At 40.0% G+C, this 19586-nt stretch overlaps 2 protein-coding genes across 18 annotated transcripts in view; both read right to left on the bottom strand.

Moving 5' to 3' along the window:
- LOC149705328 (DNA (cytosine-5)-methyltransferase 1-like) overlaps positions 1-19586 on the bottom strand; it is a 358139-nt gene that overhangs the window by 201552 nt on the left and 137001 nt on the right. For 15 of the 17 annotated variants that reach the window (XM_089865601.1, XM_089865606.1, XM_089865597.1 and 12 more), the window contains exons 1-3: positions 1140-1346; positions 784-819; positions 616-708 (exon numbers count right to left, since the gene is read on the bottom strand). The exons of the other annotated variants lie outside the window; for them this stretch is intronic. In XM_089865601.1, the coding sequence (XP_089721727.1) occupies positions 616-708; positions 784-819; positions 1140-1172 (162 nt within the window). In that variant the 5' untranslated portion in view covers positions 1173-1346. Of the gene's footprint in view, positions 1-615; positions 709-783; positions 820-1139; positions 1347-19586 lie in introns of those variants that run through there. 17 annotated transcript variants of the gene reach the window in all.
- Positions 2926-19586, bottom strand: part of LOC149705340 (uncharacterized) — a 37628-nt gene continuing 20967 nt past the window's right edge. Inside the window, exon 2 of the mRNA XM_089865622.1 lies at positions 2926-3892. Coding sequence (XP_089721748.1) covers positions 3450-3872 — 423 coding nt within the window. The 5' untranslated portion in view covers positions 3873-3892 and the 3' untranslated portion in view covers positions 2926-3449. The remainder of the gene's footprint in view (positions 3893-19586) is intronic.

Below are 19586 nucleotides of genomic sequence, written 5' to 3'. Positions count from 1 at the left end.
CCTTTTTCTGAGATTTTCCCAGACCTTTTTCTGAGATTTTCCCAGACCTTTTTCTGAGATTTTCCCCGACCTTTTTCTGAGAATTTCCCCGACCTTTTTCTGAGATTTTCCCCGACCTTTTTCTGAGATTTTCCCCGACCTTTTTCTGAGATTTTCCCCGACCTTTTTCTGAGATTTTCCCCGACCTTTTTCTGAGATTTTCCCCGACCTTTTTCTGAGATTTTCCCCGACCTTTTTCTGAGATTTTCCCCGACCTTTTTAGGCCGAAAAAGTAAGTGTTTACAGCACAGTTTAACTGCTTATAATCAAATAAACTCGATCTACATTAAGTTTTCCAATGTAATTGTTGCACCAAAATGATTAAGAAATATTTCAACTATAAATAACAGTCTAAGAGATTTTTTAAAGGCATTTACTTTGTAAAAAACAATTCTAGACATTTTTAAGGTTTGCTCTAGACTTTTCTATGTTAAGAGAGGATGAGGAGAACTTTCATTACTCTCTCAATAAAGGCTTATCCCCAGAAATTTTACCCACTAAAATGAAATTCCCTGACTTTTCCAGGTTTCCCCTGACCCCGTGGCAACCCTGTAATTTTAATGTAATTACACTAACAATTTCTCCTCGTACATTGATCCGCGAATAGTACTTCCTTTTGGATTTCGTCACAAATTTGGGCTTGCCAATGGGTTTAACAGTACCTTTACGCTTAAAATGAATAGGCAATAAAAAAGTTATAGTTCGACGTCAATAGAGTATGAAGATTTACAATTTAGGAATTACCTTTTTCTCCTTGACATTTTTCTTCTTTGTGGGGCTCTAAAAATTTTAAAAGTAACGTTTTATTAATTTTTAAAGGGTCTGTAAAGCAAGCGTGGAAGGATGGGAAAAAACTATTTGAAAAAATTCACAGGCACCACGTGAGTGACGTGACGCCAAGATACAAAGACTCGACGGAAGAATGAGACTGGACGCTTAGTCCTGGTTTCCGCGAGATTGCAGCGCCAATTCTTCGAACCACCCTTTCCCCAGTCACGTGTCTAAACAATATTTAGAAAACCCTCCGATCCCTTCCTTACAGACCCTTCAACACAAACAAATCCAAACTCCAGCAATTACTTTTTCAACAAAATACTTACTGCAGGTGGCAATTTGCGACTTTGCTCTTCCATAGCCGACTTGTATTAATAAAGGCCTATAGGTAGGAAGCTACCCATGGGGCGGCATACCAATTTTTTAGCGACCGCTAGATGTCGCCCTTAGGGGGAAAATTTTGTGGCGGGAACTTCAAAACGAATGAAAATGCCAATAGGAGAAAGCTTACTTTTTGCCTTGAGATTGGGGTTTTTTTTTTTTTTTTTTTTTGAAAAAAGTAAGGCAGTTTATTTAGAAGTAATACATTTACTTGATAACAATATATTTGTCTTTATCACATTTAAAGTGCGTTTAGAAAAGTATGTACAATGTAATATTTTCAAAATAAGTGTTTTGATTAGTACCTAACATATGAAATATTTTGAATCACATTACAACTTTGCATATTTTCGGGGTAAGGGTTTTTATTTGTACGTTTTGACTGTTTCTTCAACGTCACTTGTATCTTTGGCATAGTTGATCATTAGGAGTTTGACAAGATTATCTAACATAATATCACATAAATTAATATATAACTATTCCTCCCCCATTTTCAGCGTCCCACCAGACCCAATCGTTTCCGCAGTTAAGGCGCGTATTTCCCTCAGATTTCGTATCCACCCCCATCATCCTTGCCCTAAAATACCCCAGTAATGTTTTGGTAAATATAGGCATATTCACAGGGTTGGCCAAATTACATGAACCTCAAATAAAAAATTATAATTACAAATCAAAACTATATTAAATTACAAATTATAAATCATCGTAGGATTCAAATCTGATTTTGTTAAAGAACCCTTAATGTTTCTACCTCGCCAAAATATTTAAGGTATTATAAAGTATGCAATAACGCAATAAGTTACTAAACTTTTTCAATCCTACTGTATATATTCATTTATGTGATATTATGTTAGATAAGCTTGTCAAACCCTAATGATCCCCCGAAAATACGCAAAGTTGTAATGTGATTCAAAAAATTTCATATGTTAGGTACTAATCAAAACACTTATTTTGAAAGTATTACATTGTACTGTGATAGAAAAGTAGAAAAAATACTTTACTAAACGCACTATAAATGAGATAAAGACAAATATATTGTTATCAAGTAAATGTATTACTTCTAAAACAAACTGCCTTACTTTATTTCAAAAAAAAAAAACCCAACCTCAAGGCAAAAAGTAAGCTTTCTCCTATTGGCATTTTCCTTCGTTTTGAAGTTCCCGCCACAAAATTTTCCCCCTATGAACGACATCTAGCGGCAGCAGATCACTACGGCCATTGCCAATATCAGAAAAAAAACCGAGGATCACCTATAGGCCTTTATTAATACAAGTCGGCTATGGCTCTTCAGTATCACTACTTCCATTGCAATATTCATCTTCGACTTCGTCTTCGTCCGCTATTGTCATGTTTGGGCACCTAATGATTTATATAAATTGTATCTCGTTCTATAAGATTGCCACACTAGCGAATAAATAGAAACCCCCCGCGCGAGTACCGCCCATTACCCGTACAAGGTAACTTTCCTCCTGTACTCCAGTTTTGGCTTAGCAAAGGCTAGTTGGCGGGATTTATAAGTGCTTCGCTTCCCCGATAGACCCTAGTTCCTGCCCAACTTTCGGGTGGAATTTCGCTATGAAAATCTTTCAGGTGTCTCTTCAAGCGTCCTTCAGTACGCGACGAATAATCGCAGAGGGTACATTTATAATCGAAATGAATGTTCATGTGATCAGTATATTCCTCGTTGGGACCTGTTTCGAACTCGCAAAGGTGGCATCTATAAGATTGCCACACTAGCGAATAAATAGAAACCCCCCGCGCGAGTACCGCCCATTACCCGTACAAGGTAACTTTCCTCCTGTACTCCAGTTTTGGCTTAGCAAAGGCTAGTTGGCGGGATTTATAAGTGCTTCGCTTCCCCGATAGACCCTAGTTCCTGCCCAACTTTCGGGTGGAATTTCGCTATGAAAATCTTTCAGGTGTCTCTTCAAGCGTCCTTCAGTACGCGACGAATGATCGCAGAGGGTACATTTATAATCGAAATGAATGTTCATGTGATCAGTATATTCCTCGTTGGGACCCGTTTCGAACTCGCAAAGGTGGCATCTATAACGGGTGTCTTTGACTTCATCCGGGTTTTGGTAGGAGTCGGGTGAGACGCGTGACGCGACGCCCAGTGCCACGGGTATTGGTGGCCCGAAATATTCATCGTTACCCGTACTTGGACGGTGGTTTTCTCGAGGAGGACGCGCGTCATTCCCAACTGGACTGAATAGTTTAATACCCAAGAAACCGTGGTCCAAAGCGTTTTGTAACTAAGCCAAAGGATGCTGACCTTGATCAGTGACACCATTACCATCCATGTACGATCGGTTAACGGATTCCGTTGGCAATAGAGGTGACGTTGAAACGGAAGGTCCCGGAGAGGAAACTGGTGACGTGGTCATTATCCCCTCGTTGATATTTGTGGTGTAGTTTCCAACTGGAGGTGAACCGGAACCATTAGGCATTAAGCGACGATACGTCACTGGACCTCCTCGCCTTTGATCTGGTTTCGATGATGAATTAAGTTGTTCCAACATAATGGGTGACGAGACTGGGTTTGGCGGAGCTGGTGGAGGTGGCAATGTTTGCAACAAAAATTGAGAACCCGGGTAAGCTGTAGCTGATTGCTGTTGCTGCTGTTGGTCTTCGGTTAGATATTGCGGGAAACTGTAAGGGATGACTGGCATCGACATGGTATATGGACTTTCTTGATCTGCAAATAGAAAGATAACATTTCTTAGAAAACAATAAACAACACACCTCAAAACCTAATGGCAATAAAGGCTACAAAAGTATCAAATAATAAAATTGTAAACAAGTGCGAGAGAATTTTGCAATATTAGCAAATATTTTTTTGAGCGCGATTTGATCTTGACCCCTTTTCTCGTTTCATTGGGTTAAAGGGTTTGTAGGGAAAGGGCTTTCCCCGTCCTCGACCTTATAAAGAACTACGTACTTTCTTTTTTTGTTGTTGGCCCGTATCCAAAGGCCCTTAAAGACAGAGTTTTTTCTCCCTAAGGAGCAATCGCTTCTTCAGCGAAGGAAAGAGAGATTTACTTTGAGATAAAGAACGACAATTCTTTTTCTCTCTCTTTCTCTCTTACCAAAGCAAAGCAAACCCAACCCAAAGTCAATCTAAAAGGGACGTAAGGCTCAAAATATTTCTTTTACCGCTCAAAACAAAACCGATTACGTAGGTATGTTTTTATTTTGACTCAAACTTCAAAGGGATAGTAAAATCCGTTATTGAACTTCTGTAGCATTTTCGAATAGACAATTCCAAAAATTACTTGTAAAGAAACCAACTCGTAAGGACGGGGCTTCCAATCTTAGGTTGTTAATTCCCCTGGCGCCAACCAATAGTCAACGGAGTTCAATCGAGTTCACTACACGTGGAGGAAGGCTAGCAGACTCGCAGTAGTGCCTCTAGCGGTGCATGGAAAATAAACCCAAGAACTTTACCTTTCCCCTCATGGGGTGTTTGCTTCCCTTATGGAATTAATGAAATAGTCTATGGCGTTTTCCTTTGGGCAGATTTTTTACTGCCGGGGGCGCTCGAAAAACCTTTGCGTATTCCAATGGTTTAAGCTCAGTAGTGATGAGACGCGGTGCATGCTCCATTGGTAAAATTAGCCTTGAACTCCCAGCGCCATGCCAGCACTACTGACTTGCCAACACGGCAATAATAATTCGAAACATGGCGCTTATAAAGTCCATTGGAATACGATTTCATGGGCTATCGTTTCATAATTATCGTCTGCTCGAACGTCGGCGTGCTAAGTAGTGATGTAATCAACGCGGAGCGATCGTGTAATTATCAGGCATATTCATGTCCCTAGAAAAAATGTAGATGGCGTTGGTAAAGCCAAGGCCCAGTTGGATATCCGCAAAGATCCCAAAGGTCGAAAATCAAAGTGGGTATGGTAAAGTGCATCAAAAATGATCAAATAATGGCACTGCGCAAGCTCTAAATTGAGTAGAACTGAACTGAACTACTTTTCGGAAGGGAAATTCGGCTTTCACGATTTTGTTCCGGCAATTAGGGCGATGGGAATGTGACATTTTTCCAATGGAATATGCATACTACAAAATTTATTGTGTCGTCACGATCACGTGATCGTAACACCAATGGATGTACATGGCAAACTTGCATTTACCGGTTCTTAAGGGGCATTTTCCACCCTAACAATGGAATACGCACTTTGTACTAGTATAAGAACTGACTTCTTCCGAACATAGCTATTTCGTACCAAAGTCGAACGCATTGTGTGTTCCATTGAAACAAGATTAAATATGTTACTGTCATGGGTATATTCCATTGACATTTGAAGTTGTCGATAATTTGTTTGATCCTGTAACAGCATTACGCGAAATTCGGTTTTTTTGCCGCCAGCGCCGGCAACACAAAATTGACCCAAAGGAAAACGGTATATACTATCTTATGGAAAACGAAAAACTTTAAAAGTACTATCCCTTGAAGTCGTAAATCTTTTCTCAAAATACCCAACACACAAAAACTGCTAGAGAGAAAAAAAATGCAGAGAATACAGTGAGCTAAGCGTTTGTTTACTCATCTTATAATAACCGAGAACGTTTTGACGAACGATTATAGTTTCAAACTTTTTTTTCGGTTTAAAAAAAAATAAATAAAAATTCCCGGAATTCTTTTGGGGGGAAACTACAGTTCATTGGAGAAAACAGATAGGGACATAGCAGCATACCTATTATTGCCATAGACCCTAAAGACTACCAAAGGTTAATAGCTGCCACTATACGATACTTGGAAGCGAAAAAAGTTGGAGGAGCTTTTTCAGTAGATTTTTAAAAATAGATTTCCCTGGTTTTTTTTATCTTGGTGACGTCTTTAGTGCAAACTAGAATTCAACAGAATGAGTCAAATTTGGAATGGCGTAGAAAAATATCGAACTTGTGGGGTGTATTTTATTTTTTTCTTTCATTCTCCCCCCATCTCTGAAAATTGACGTGAAAATACCTTTAGTTTTTTTTTTCAAGAAGTGATATCTAGTTTATTAGGGAGAAGGTATAAGATGCCTAAGTATTCGCGCGCCATAGTCCCACGCAGTCCCCCTTTCAAAATACAAGGGGGGACGTAAAAGGAGGCCGGGCTATTTCGCCTCCTCTCCTCAGTCGAAAAATACAAGTAATTTTCCCGTCATTCGCGTCGCGCTGACGTGAGTTTTCAAGAACCAATGAGATGATGCTGGTTGTAATTTAGAGGCGGCGGGGATTAACTCCGGACCTACTATACGTTTGGACTGGAGATAAAGCTTGATTATAAATGTGGATGAATGAATTTATACCTTCTCCCTAATAAGCCATAGATATCACTTCTTGGTTTTTTCATCTCTCTCCATCCCTGTGCTCTTGAGCCTCCCATTGAGTTAAACCTTCGTTCCGCCCAAAGAAGAAGAGAGTAAAGTAGACAACGAAGATTTTTGTCTTAAGAAACGTTTAAGGGGAAGAGGACCGGTAGCTAGCAGCGGGTCTAAAACACGTGTATTTTTGGGGTAGAAAGTTACTAAGTCACCGAAATTCTTTCAAAAAATCCGTCATCCTCGACGCTCCTTCAATGCCAGGCTTTGTAAGAATATCGTAGGTCCGTGGAAAATGAGAAATTTATTTTCAAATAACCAAATAGGTTAATTCATTCAAAGGCAAGAAGGAGCCTTATAGGTATGATATGACCTACTTTCGACCACATTTTTAGGACAGATTTTTCGTTAAAGTCTACGTGGGTGGTATGGTACCTTACAAAATATGTATTACCGACCGTGTTCTTCCCGTCTATGGATAGTTTTCAACCTAGGAGGATTCATACCATTTTCACAAGGAGCTTGGCCAGGTTTCAGGTGTTACGTAACACAAGGAGACCAGACTCCGTGGTCAGGTCAAAATCCAGTACTCCTTGTGTAAATGGTGTGAATACTCCTAGTTTGAAAACTATGAATGGATAGTTTTACAGTTAACTTTCTTGAGAGTGGGACCGTTAACAAAGAGTTGCCTTGAGGGTTTTCAAAGTAGGTGTGGTACGTCCCAAACAAGCCAGGTATCTCGTACCATCCTTGGATCTTAAAAATATTCCTAATATGGGATGGGACAACTGGGAGAGGGATTTCTTGTCCTTATTGCGAAAATACATGATAACAGAACGGTGTGCAACACAGCAAGGAAATTAATTAACCATTAACTTATCTAGTTTATCAACGGAATGGTCATTTTCTAAATTTAATTTTAGTGAATTAATTTGATGTGTAAAGCTAAGCGCGTTGGGGGCGGAAACATTAGGTGATGTGTATTTTTTCTGGTTGTATGTTAAGGCAATAGTTTCCAAAATCCAATCCATGGGTATAGATTAAAACGTTTGGCAAAATTCCATGTGATAAAAATCAAGAAATATATTGAAATACGGTAGCTAGTACCTTGATGGACTTGTTGACATCCTGTGGACTAATTTAGCATGGTAGGATATGTCAAACAATTTCCCCTCATCTCAGTAAGGTCCTTTTTTAGACACTAAAGTCTATACTATGGGAGTTTTACTGGAATACATACAGCTACTAGGAATAATTGTGCCCGTATAGATCTCTCATGTTAATTTCTATGCGGGGTTTGTGGGCGTGGGTCTGAGAACTTACTATTCATCACGACTCGCAATTCTGATAGCGTCTTTTGTACTGCGATTTAATTGGTTGGTAGCAACGCCAAGTCAGTCAGGCGCGAGAGCAAGGTTCAAAGGTAATATTCGTCATAAATAATGATTAGTCTTACTAGCTCTTAACACAAAATCCGCCTAGATACGTTATGTACGTTGAGTGAAAGTGAATACAGCCTACACAATTATTCCCGTAAGTTTTATATATTCCTGGATTTAATAATAGCACGCGCACATACTATGGGGAGAACTATGGCTTGCCTTAGATGACGATAAAAAAATCAGCTCGCGGGGTCCCCAAAAAGCGAATCGAGGCATGCCCGTGTTACCGCCGCGAGGCGGTTAATGAAGTGGCAGCTTTCATCACTTCCGCCTCTTAACGCCAACCAAAAAAGTGAACTATAAGCGCCCACCTTCCGAATCTTCCCTTCAAATCTAACTCACTGCATCATATCCTCTCTCTCTCTTTGGTTAGCCTAACCTCTCCACTAAGTAAAAAAAGACTCTGTCGAAGCGTGAAATGGATGTTTACAACAACTTTTTTCTTTTGGAGGGAAATTTCGGTGCCCCTTGTAAACAAGATGGAACGATTTACAAAAGAGAATATTCGGATGATTATATTTTATTTATCGCCGCTCTCTCTTTCTTTAGAGACTTCCTTCCTCCTGCATGGTTTTCATTTTCATATTTTTGGATGTTGGTTGGTAGCCACGGGGTCCCCGGGATAGCGTGTCCGTTGACAAGAGAACGTCATATCACCCCCCTCTTAAGGATGAGGAGGCATTATGGGCCTAAACGGAACCAGGAATCAGTGCAGGTTCGCGACATGAGGATGGATACCCAAGGGGATATGTACCTACAGAGCTCTCGCATGTTTACAATTCGAGATATTAAAAGAAAAATTTTATCTCTTATTACAAAATAATTAGCATTTAGAATTAAAAACAATCAAAGACTACTGTCCCGCCATTGGTTTAGTGGCGTCTGATAGCCAGAACCCTACCTTACCCCTACGGTATTGGTTGAAATACTTGGTGGAATTACGGCCATATTTTTAAATTTATCATGGTTTTATCATTTATCAAGTACTACCTTTTGAACAAAAATTACAACCAGTTTTACATTTCAATCAAATTATTTACATTTTAACAATATGCAGGCAGCATTAACTAAATACATATTTCAATAAACAAGCATGCAAGCAAGCGTCTGCATGCAGGGGCTCTTGTAAAATATGTTTTGGCTTTTTGCAATGCACAGCGACCGGGGTTTTTGTTTGTCCTAATTGTAAGAGGAAGTCCATCGTTTTTTACGAGCCGGGATGTACTTTTATGCAAGGGCGTTAAACCGGAAATGATAAATACCCCGAGTGTTATGTAGAAAAAGGAGTGAGCCCCGCGTTTGAGCGTATAGAACATAATCCTGGATCCCTTGTCCTCGTGCATGCAGCAAAAAAAGAAGGTACTTAAAGAGGACTTGTCAAGTTAACCCCGGGATTAGTAACGTCTGAACAAGTCGCGCCACGTGCCAACGAAACTCGAGGATGTCAGGCTCAGGATAGTCCTGATTCTGAACATTTCAGCCTTTTTTAGGAGCCTATCCAATTCAATAGAAGCTGAGCTCTATCCTAACTGGACATAGAATCAATCACGATATCTTGTTATGTAATCCGACAAAAAAATGGTGCTGCCTTAGGAAGGAACCATGGGAAAATTCAAACACTGATCAATGGGCAGTTAAGATTTTTATTATTACTGTCTGATGTTGGGTTAGAAGTTATAAAATGAAAGGCTGATGTTGGGTTAGAAGTTATAAAATGAAAGGCTGAGTGAAGTTCGTTTGTATTTGCTACCAGGAATGCATACAGTTAACAGGAATTATTGTGCCCTTATATTATATCTCACATTTTAAGGGTAGGCAATCCTCAGTATCAAGGGGGGAGGGGTTGATCCATTGCCATCCGTCTCTGCGCACAAGATACAAAAAGACTGCAGCGCATGTGCCAAAAAGCGAGATGGAAGGCAGAGTTTTACCCCCGTCTCTTTCCCTCTTAGTTAAATCGAAATGGAATATTTAGATAACTTCTAGAGTTAAGTTACTTCTCGTGATTCAATCCTTGTGTCCCTTGAATGCGAATCTTTCGATTCACCCATCCATCCCCCTTTTGGTTCCCTATCATTTACGAGTTCCCAGGGCCTTTGTGTATCATTCAAAATCAAGGGCCATGCTGTAACACCACGATGAATGGGGACGGGTTACTTTCCCTGCGTCTTGAACGGGGCTATTAACGGACCTAGACGGTAATCAAGGGTGACACAGATATAACCCCAAAAATCGCGAGCGGGATACTGCATGAGAAAGATATTTCCACCACCTAATGTCATGTGTCCTTCCTTCATTCGTAGTATTTGAACCGATCAAAGAAATAAAAGGGACCCCGGGAAATGGCCACCACGTTTTGCGCGTAAATTATATTCGATGCCTTGGACCCCCTTACTTGTCAACGGTTAGAAGTAAATAAACCCAGTGCGTACACTTACGTAACATTTTCTAAGTAAGGAAACAACTTCGGTCGTAGGGTTGATTCACTTTCGGTCTAAACTCGCCTACTTTTCGAATATAGCTCTCGCTTCAGTGGTTCTATCTTTAGGGTTCTTTCGCTTCACGAGTAAAAAGGAGACCCCAACAAATGGCGGGTTTTAGATTTGATTGGAAAACAGGAAGGTACCCTTAAGTACTAGCTGGGTTCCCCCTTTTTTTTCAACCGATTAAGAGCTAACTCACTCTTCTTTCTGGTCAGTTTTAGGCCTTAGCAGCTGAAGCATAAATATTAAGGGTGGCTTCGTCCTGTGGACTGTGGTCTCCTTTTGAAGTCCTGATTACGTCACTAAGGGTTAGGATATAGTAAAATTTTTAACAACCAACCAGCCATTCCTGGTTTCTATTATGATCTCGTATAAAAGAGTTGAGTGGGACAATTGGGTGTCCAGACCCCCCAACTATAATGACACTTTCCTAAATCCCCTTAAGCGCTATTAAGAGGTTTCCCGCCATATTTCAACAGACGCTGAGAAAAGTGGCGGGAAAAATTCTTTAACCAATTAATGTAAGATTATTAAACCCCTCGACAATTGAAATTGAGCTTTTTTTCCGCTTGGTATTGGGTATGTGGAGGACGCAAACACCTTAGAATGGACTTCAACTTACCAGTCCTGCACGAAATTTGGTCAGTTTGAACCATATCTTAATTCACGCCTTTGTTGTTCCGTCTAAAGATAACATGGGTCTTTTGAAAATGGTTTTGGGCCTCTGAAATATTCTTCTCGGTTTAATTGCAGACCACTATGACAACTTAGGAAGTAAAATAAAACCCTTCCCCCTTCTCCGGAAGTAATTTAGCTATAGGTAAATAGATATTTTTTCCTTTCACAAAACATATTTAACTGAATAAGTACTATAACAGGACCAGGATTCCAGCATTGCCATATCTGGAATTGTAGAAAACTATTGTTGGTTTTATGCCTCTGATTTCTTTCAATATGTCCCGACGCCAATTCTTTTCCCCCGCCTTTTTCCGCGATAGTGAAAGTTGGTGAACCCATAAATTAATATCCGCTATATTCATTTATTTATTTACCAAAATAGGACCCGTTTAAAAAACGTTGCTAAACAACAACAGATGTTTGCAAATTGACAAACGTTAGGTTTAAGAAAAAGAAAACCCCTTCTTCTCTTTTAAGAAAAATGGTGATAATTTTTTTCAGGATGTTCTAAACCAAAGTCAGTTCAAATCACTTCATCTCTGAGTAGACAACATTAAATAAATAAATAAAAAAAGAAAAGATACCGTCAGACACGGGGAGTACCAAGCACTGTGGTCAAAATGGTTCTGTTTACGGGTTTTTCCAAGGAAACTGACCCCAGGAGCAAGAGCAAATGTTTTTTGGGGTTCCAATAGTATACTTGATGGTGCTTCCTTATTACACTTGGAAAGAGGGCTTTCCCCCCTGAAAAGCGGGGGTGTAGACAGCTGGGGTACAGCGACCGATGCCTTTATGACCCAATAAATCAAGAACCCCCGTGTTATCCAGATATAACCCCCTAAAATCTCTCCCCCAGAAGGAAGAAAAAAAAGCCAGATTTTTATTTAGAAGCCCCCATGACTCTCTCTATCTTTTGCTTGGATACAACTGTACACAACAAAATATGGAATTGAATATGGTATGGTATGGTTTGTAAAGGGAAGTTAGGCCTAACGTAGTATTATTTTGTTTGTCACATAGCCCGATTTAAGTACAAGCTTTCTTTTTTAGCCATATCGTAGTATACGATAGGCTCTTAGTTTGACCCGAGCCGTAGTAGTAACAGTAGCCGGAGTTTTCGCTATCGTTATCGTTATATTTTAGCTTAAAAGGAACTTTATGAAATGAAAAGAATGTTTATTGTACATGAAAAAAGTCATTTACAGACTCACGTGAACATGCACATTGTGTACAACGAAAGAACAACAATCAAGTTTAAGTATATACAAGACAAAGAGTATACTATGGATAAGCTGGTACTATGTTATTTTATACATGTGCTAAGGGTTAACGGATGTCAGTTAATTTAATTGCGAATATATCTAGATTAAAACGTAGGAAATTGCATGATCTTTGCATGCGATTAATAGGATTAAGGCTGGAGCTATTTACATAAAATGTATTTGGATTATTTCGGTAAATACGAGGCACGTTTATATTTAAGTTTCCCAATAAAGCAGGAAGAGGGATTATATTGTTAAGGAGTTTAAAGACAAATTTAAAGTCAATAGTTTTACAAAAATGCTCAATGGTAGGTAACTTAAGTATTAATAATAAAGGTTCATAGTGGTACTCCTCGTCGCGCAAAAAACTGTATGAGCAGTATTGCACAAACTTACGTTGTACACCTTCAATCCTATCCCGAAGATATTGGGCACAGCCTCCCCACGCAACCCAGCCAAAAACAAGACGAGATCGAACTAGGCTTTAGTATAACAAGCGAAAATGTTTAATGGATTTAAATTTTCTCGTCAATTTGAACGCTACCGCTAGGGTGCGCCGGCAGCGATTAACGCAGTCATGGATGTGATCCTGGAACAACAAACGGCTATCGAATGTGGTTCCAAGATCCTTCATGATGCTTTTTCGCGTGATGACCATCGATTCTATGTGGTAAGCCGACCGGATAGCCCTGCCATAACGTCTTGTAAAACTGACGTGTACAGATTTGGCGGGGTTGATGGGTAGATTACTAATTTCGCACCAATTTGCTAATGACTTAAGATCCTGCTGCAATAAAATAGTGTCACTAATGGTATTAATTACTTTACAGATCTTGTTATCGTCGGCAAATTGAAAAATATGAGAATGTCGGATTTTAAATTGCAGATCGTAAATATATATGTTAAAGAGTAAGGGTCCCAGTGATGAGCCCTGGGGAACTCCGCATCTCATAGGATAGGTGACAGTAGTGAGTTTACCGTTACATTTAATGATATTCGATCGCGACAGTAAATAATCTTTAAGCCAGAGTAACATATCGCCGTTGATGCCTAGCAGCCGAAGTTTCAACACCAAAACACTATGTGACACCCGATCGAACGCCTTCGCAAGATCGAGATAGACTACGTCCACCTGACCCTGGGACGCCACCTGTGGGGCAACTAAATCCATAAAGGAAGCGAGGTTGGTGTCAACACTCTTCCCTGGCATGAAGCCATGCTGGCATGCATTGGGAAAAGAGTTGAACCACCTTTGTATGCGGTGATGCATAAGTATGTCAAAGATCTTAGCTAAAGCACATAATAGTGATATTGGGCGATAATTTTTATAATCCGTGGAAGAGCCCGATTTGAATATCGGAACCACTACAGCAGTTTTCCAGCCAGTAGGGAAGCAATGCGTCTTTAACGAGAGATCGAAGGTATGAACTAAAAGAGGCACAATGATATCCCGGCATCCTTTAAGTATGAAGGCAGGGATACCATCGATCCCCGTGGAAAACTTAGTTGGCAGCTGTTTTAGAGCCTGGATGATTTCCGAGGGCAAAATATCCGCGTTGTCATAATGGATGGGCTCTATTTCCGGGACAAGAAAGCTAAAAGTGTCACTTTGAATCGACTTGTCCACGGATACTCCTGCAAAGTGCGTGGCAAATGTTGGAGCTATGGTTCCAGGGTCAGATTCTAGTGTAGAGCCTATTTTGAGTGAAATGGTTTTATGACCCTCTTTAAGATTACTGTTTACATGGTCCCAAAACTTTTTCGGGTGAGATAATGCATCCCTACAAACAGATTGCGCCTTGAGGTTAGCATCCCTGGCAGTCAAGCGTTTCACTATGGCCCTGTACTTGCGAAACTCAATGGCATCCTGTAAGGCTCCGGAGCGTTTCTTTTTTTTAAAGAAATATTTTTTCTTAGCTAGTGCTTTTTTAAGGTCGTGCGAATACCATAATGGAAACTTAGGGCAGCTGCGGTTAACACGCTTTGGAATGGATTTGTCCATTGCCTTAGTGATGCTGGCGGTCAAGAAGTCAACACAGTGATTTACGTCATGAGATTCAAAAAGTCTCGTCCAATTCACATCTCTCAATGTAGAATATAACAAGTTATAATCACCCTGTCTAAAGTCATAGACCGGGTCGTTAGGTGTTGAAGCGGGGGGCGAAGGTAGGAGCAACAAGCACACAAAACGGGGGATGATAAGCATCAACGTCGACAAAAGGATCCTTAAGATCTACAATTTCCAAACCATTAATGTTAGTAAATCATAAGTCAAGCAAGTTAAGATTCGATTTACGTTTGTTAAGTTGGTATAAATTTAGATTGTAGCAAATATCGAAAATGTGGGAGGCTTTTAATTTAATAGGGTTGGTGCAGCCTTGAGCACTGAAAATTTTCCAATTAACACCAGGGAGGTTAAAGTCGCCAAGCAACAAAATCTCATGATCGGTGTTGGCCAACTCCTTCAAAAGACAATTCGAGAAAGCTCTGTATTGAGAATCATCATTTGATGGACGGAAGTACCCGTTGCCTAAGATAAGGGAATTGGTGTTGTTGTTTAGTTTAATTTCTACAAATACGCATTCTTGTGATCCTTCAAGGTCACTGCGACGGCAAGAAGAGAAACATTTTCGAATTGCAATTAAGGCTCCACCTCCCCTAACATTTTTATAAAGTGGGTCCGGCCTATCGGCTCGGTATACATTATACGTTGAAGGGAAATAATCGTTTGTAAAGTGAGTCTTATTAAGCCACGTTTCCGTTAAGCAGATAACGTCTAGATCTAGAGCAACAAAATTTTTAAAAAAGTCATCAGATTTAGTTCGTAGGCCTCTAACATTTTGATAGGCAATATTAAGTTCGTTCATTGTTCGTCAGAAGAATCCTCGGCCGTCTGAGTGCGATCAATTTGTTTCCCCTTCTCGGAAGGATGTAGATGGGCATCACGTGGAATACCGTTGAATTCCGTAATAAGACAGTCCGTAGGCCAAGTTAAGGGATCCGATAGCTTATCAAATTCGCTATTATCCTCACACGATACATAAAATGAGGAATGGTCTGCTCGGGGATGCTTGGTATTCAGTCTCTTGCAAATAGCCGAAGCGATCCCCGCGTCCTCGGCCAGAATAATCTTAAGCTCAGAGGAAAGTAAGGATTCCGGGAGCCGGCTGACAAATAGAGCCTTACGGGGTCCAGGACGGCGGACAACGGCCTTGAGGCGGGTGTTCGTGCCGGACCCAAGTTTCACTGGTTTAGTTTCCCGTCTGGTAGGCACGGCTGGGTCAGGTCGAGGTAGGCCAGATGGACGTTGTAGCGGTGGCCGAAACCAAGGCTGAGTGGCGGCGCCGTTCTTCAGGAGATGGCTCATCAACATGGGTGATGGTAAGGGTCTAGTACCATCGGTTGTGTCGCCTTGCAGATCATGAGAGGTGAGATTGGCGTGTTGCTGTGGTACTATTTCCAGCAAATTCCGATTTTCATTCTCCAGTTTCTGAATTTTGCCCTCCAAATTGGCAACTTTCTCCTCCAAAGTGTGAATGCGCGAAACTAAGGCTCCAACCGTGGCCTCCGTAGAATCGGCTTTTTGCCATAGGAGATCAAGAATAGAGCCCTTTTCTCTGACAAGGCTGTCAGGTTTCAACAGATGATTCAAAGCCTCGTAAATATCGCTCAGACATACCGTTTTGTCCGGGTCAATGTTGTTGGTAGCGAATGACGTATTGCGCTGCCCGGAATGAGGTGGGGAGTGAACAACCTTCGACACAGATTTGCAAGAAATACATGAGAATGTATCTCCAGAAATGCAGTCCCCATGAACTCTTGTCGTGCAATTACTGGATGCAGATCCGGAGCAATAGATAAATGGACGCTTGCCACCGAACGTATTGTTGCAACTCTCACATCTATCTTTAGAACGAGCCATTAGCACGGCATAAATTAAACAAAGAATCCAAAAACGTCGGGCAGATAACACAAAATTAAATTAATACGGTCTGGAAACAGTACACCTGATAAATCTCCGACGTTGTTACGGCGGAATAAACGACAAGAACTCGCGCGGCGTAAACCGCCGTCAGCCGTGACGGAAATCACTCGAAAAACGTAAAAATAAAGGTAAATACTGTAATTAAAGCTTAAATACCGTGAGAGGAAGTGTTTATACGTCGAAGAAAACCAAAAACCGCGACAAAATCGCACGAAAAATCAACAAACTAGCGCAAAAACCGGAACCGCAATGACACAGCCAGCCGACTAGACTCGCGTCGTCTGCTTATATTACCACAACCCACCCATAGAGGTTACTGGGCTCGGTTAGAGATTTAATTTTAATTAAAATTTTTTCAGGTCAGAACCCGGGAATCGAACCCGGGTCGCTGGCGTAGTAGACAGCCATTCTACCAATGAACCATAGAGACTTGATAGAAGCCTCGAGTTTTTTATTATTTATTCTTATCTCTAAAATGTCGGGGTGATGTGGGGAGGGGTACCTCTTAATCTGTGGGGTCGGAAACTTTTGAATTTTTATCTGTGGGGTCGGATACTTATGAATTTTTATGTTTGGGGTTTTTATATTTATTTTCTTTTTATGTATGTGCTAATTAAATATATAACGATTTTCCCCGTTTCCTACCGCGCTCCTCATGTGTTTCGTTCTCGTTCGGTAGCTATCGTCATCTATGTTATGTTTGACTGGAACGTTTTGGCGGTTAATTCAAATGTGGGTTTTGATTGAGCTAACATAGTGTTAAATGAGCGTTATGCGTTTGATCATTTTAGCATTGCTAAAGGTAATTCGAGGGGATAATCACTAAAATGCGTATTCACTATAACTAAACTTTCTCTTTCAAAAGTTTCTGGGCATAAGCTAGTCCTTGTTTGAAATTTATAAGATTCGATAAGTTTGCATCGGCATAAGTCTATGTTGTAAACTCATCGAGGGGATTATCACTAAAAACTATCTGTTCTTCGATTCGCCGGAATAATAGAATTACAGCATAAGTAAATTTATACGGTTATAATTTAATCACTGTTTAGCGTAGGGAATCGAGGGGCTATTCACTCTGATTTTATGCACGGTAAATCATTTTTGCATTGAAAAAGATAGCGCTATTCATTCATTAGGGTAAGGTATAGAGGGGTTATCCACTCATTAGGGTAGGGTATAGAGGGGCTATTCACTCGTACGATATGGCTACTATTACGAGCCCTTGGGCCGTCTTGTTTTTCTTCTTTCAGGATATTAAAAGTGACTAATACCGCCTAGATTTATTGCCTTTGGCTTCTGTACGCGTGTGTGTTTGTGTGTGAGTTATATTATTCTGCCAATTCAATTGCATGGAAACCGTTAGGATAAAAATGCGCAAACTTTAATTTGCATAAACCATTTAGGGGATTTTTTAAAAGGGGTAAACTTCCACGCTAAACTAAACTTTCTCCCTATTGGTTAAGCCTAATTTAAACTTTCTCCCTATTGGTTAAGCCTAATTTAAACTTTCTCCCTATTGGTTAAGCCTAATTTAAACTTTCTCTCTGCTAAAAAAGCCTAATGTAAACTTTCTCTCTGCTAAAAAAGCCTAATGTAAACTTTCTCTCTGCTAAAAAAGCCTAATTTAAACTTTCTCCCTAATTGTTAAGCCTAATTCAACATTTCTTCCTGTTAAATAAGCCTAATTCAAACTTTTTCCTGTTAAATAAGCCTAATTCAAACTTTTTCCTGTTAAATAAGCCTAATTAAACCTCTTTATTATTTAACCCTAATTCAAATTTTATCTTTGTTACTTCTAACTCTTTCATTACATTAGTTAAGCCTAATTCATACTTAATCTCTACATCAATTAAGCCTAATTCTACCTTTCTCTCTATATCAATTAAGCCTGATTCTAACTTTCTCTCTCGTCAGTTAAGCCTAATTCGTACTTCCTTAAACTTGAAAATTAAATTTCCCCTCATATTTTGCCCTTCATATTGCAATTTTCCAACTGGAAACATATTTCACAATTCGATCAATTCACGGTCGACTAAACAAAATGTACCTGAAATATGGGCCAATACAACTAAATAGCGATCTTTCCTCGTACAAATTCTCAGCCATTATACGCGTCTAACGATATTCATTCATATAAATGTCTCCATTGATAAAAATGTCTCTCTCCCTAGGACAGGGAGTGAGCTCATTGTTACAGCATCATATTTACCTGTCAACGCTAAGCCTACTTCCTTGGAGCGCAGGGGGATAATAAAGTCATATTTCCGAAGGACTTTATTCAATAGTTGGTTACGTAAAAAAGAGGATAGGTTCTATCTCCCCTCTAAGGGAAAGTTTCCTCTCATTTTTCCCATTCAAGCATGAGAGACTGGGCCTAGCGAGTAAATACAACTCAAAATTCCGGAAGAGAACCTGTGTGTCCCATATATATTCAATTGAAAAATTGCTTTTTACAACAAACGCCATAACTACACTTCTAGATAAGATAATTTTAAACGGATTTCACCAGTAGATAGTAGACATTCGGTAGATCATTCCCTGAAAGTTTCATAAGCCTAGCTTTAAAATAAATAAATTAAAATTAAGTTTAAACTTCAATTCCAAATTTTGTTGGGTCTGATCGACCAACTTTAAAAGGTTGCCTATCTTTAACTCGACATAACTTTACTTCTAGATATGATAATTTGAAACGGATTTCACCAGTAGATAGTAGACATTCAGTAGATCATTCCCTGAAAGTTTCATAAGCCTAACTTTAAAAGAAATCACTTACAATTAAGTTTAAACTTAAATGTACCCCTAAGAAAATATAAAACATCTGACAATAATTAACTATTTTTTACAAAATATAAAACTGACCAAAACTCAAGTCAATCTTTCCCGCCTTTCCCCGAATAGAACTTTAACTTACCCCCGAGACAAAATTGTTGTCTCCAACCACGTGAAGCCCCAGCCAAGTAGACATCGTTACGGGGCCAAGGGCTTCGGCATTTTTTTTCTTCCTTCTTACGATACGAGCTAGACTGGTATAGCCCCGTGTAGCGCCCGACGCGATTCGAGTGATCGCGGGGAATCGCTCCAGATTTTTTTACCGCCCAAGCCCAGTTCGGATCAGAGTCGAACGAAAAACGCCTGTAGAATGCCTTTTCCCCGGACACCAAAGTGCCGAGGGTTTTCGACTTCCAGGGGTTCGCGATTAAGACATAACACGAAAGCTTTCTTGA

Source organism: Phalangium opilio, unplaced genomic scaffold (assembly GCF_054372755.1).
Source record: "Phalangium opilio isolate 3A_F unplaced genomic scaffold, DU_Popi_V2 ptg000014l_1, whole genome shotgun sequence".
In the NCBI taxonomy this organism is placed as follows: Eukaryota; Metazoa; Arthropoda; class Arachnida; order Opiliones; family Phalangiidae; genus Phalangium; species Phalangium opilio.
This window is presented reverse-complemented; position numbering and strand designations above follow the sequence as displayed.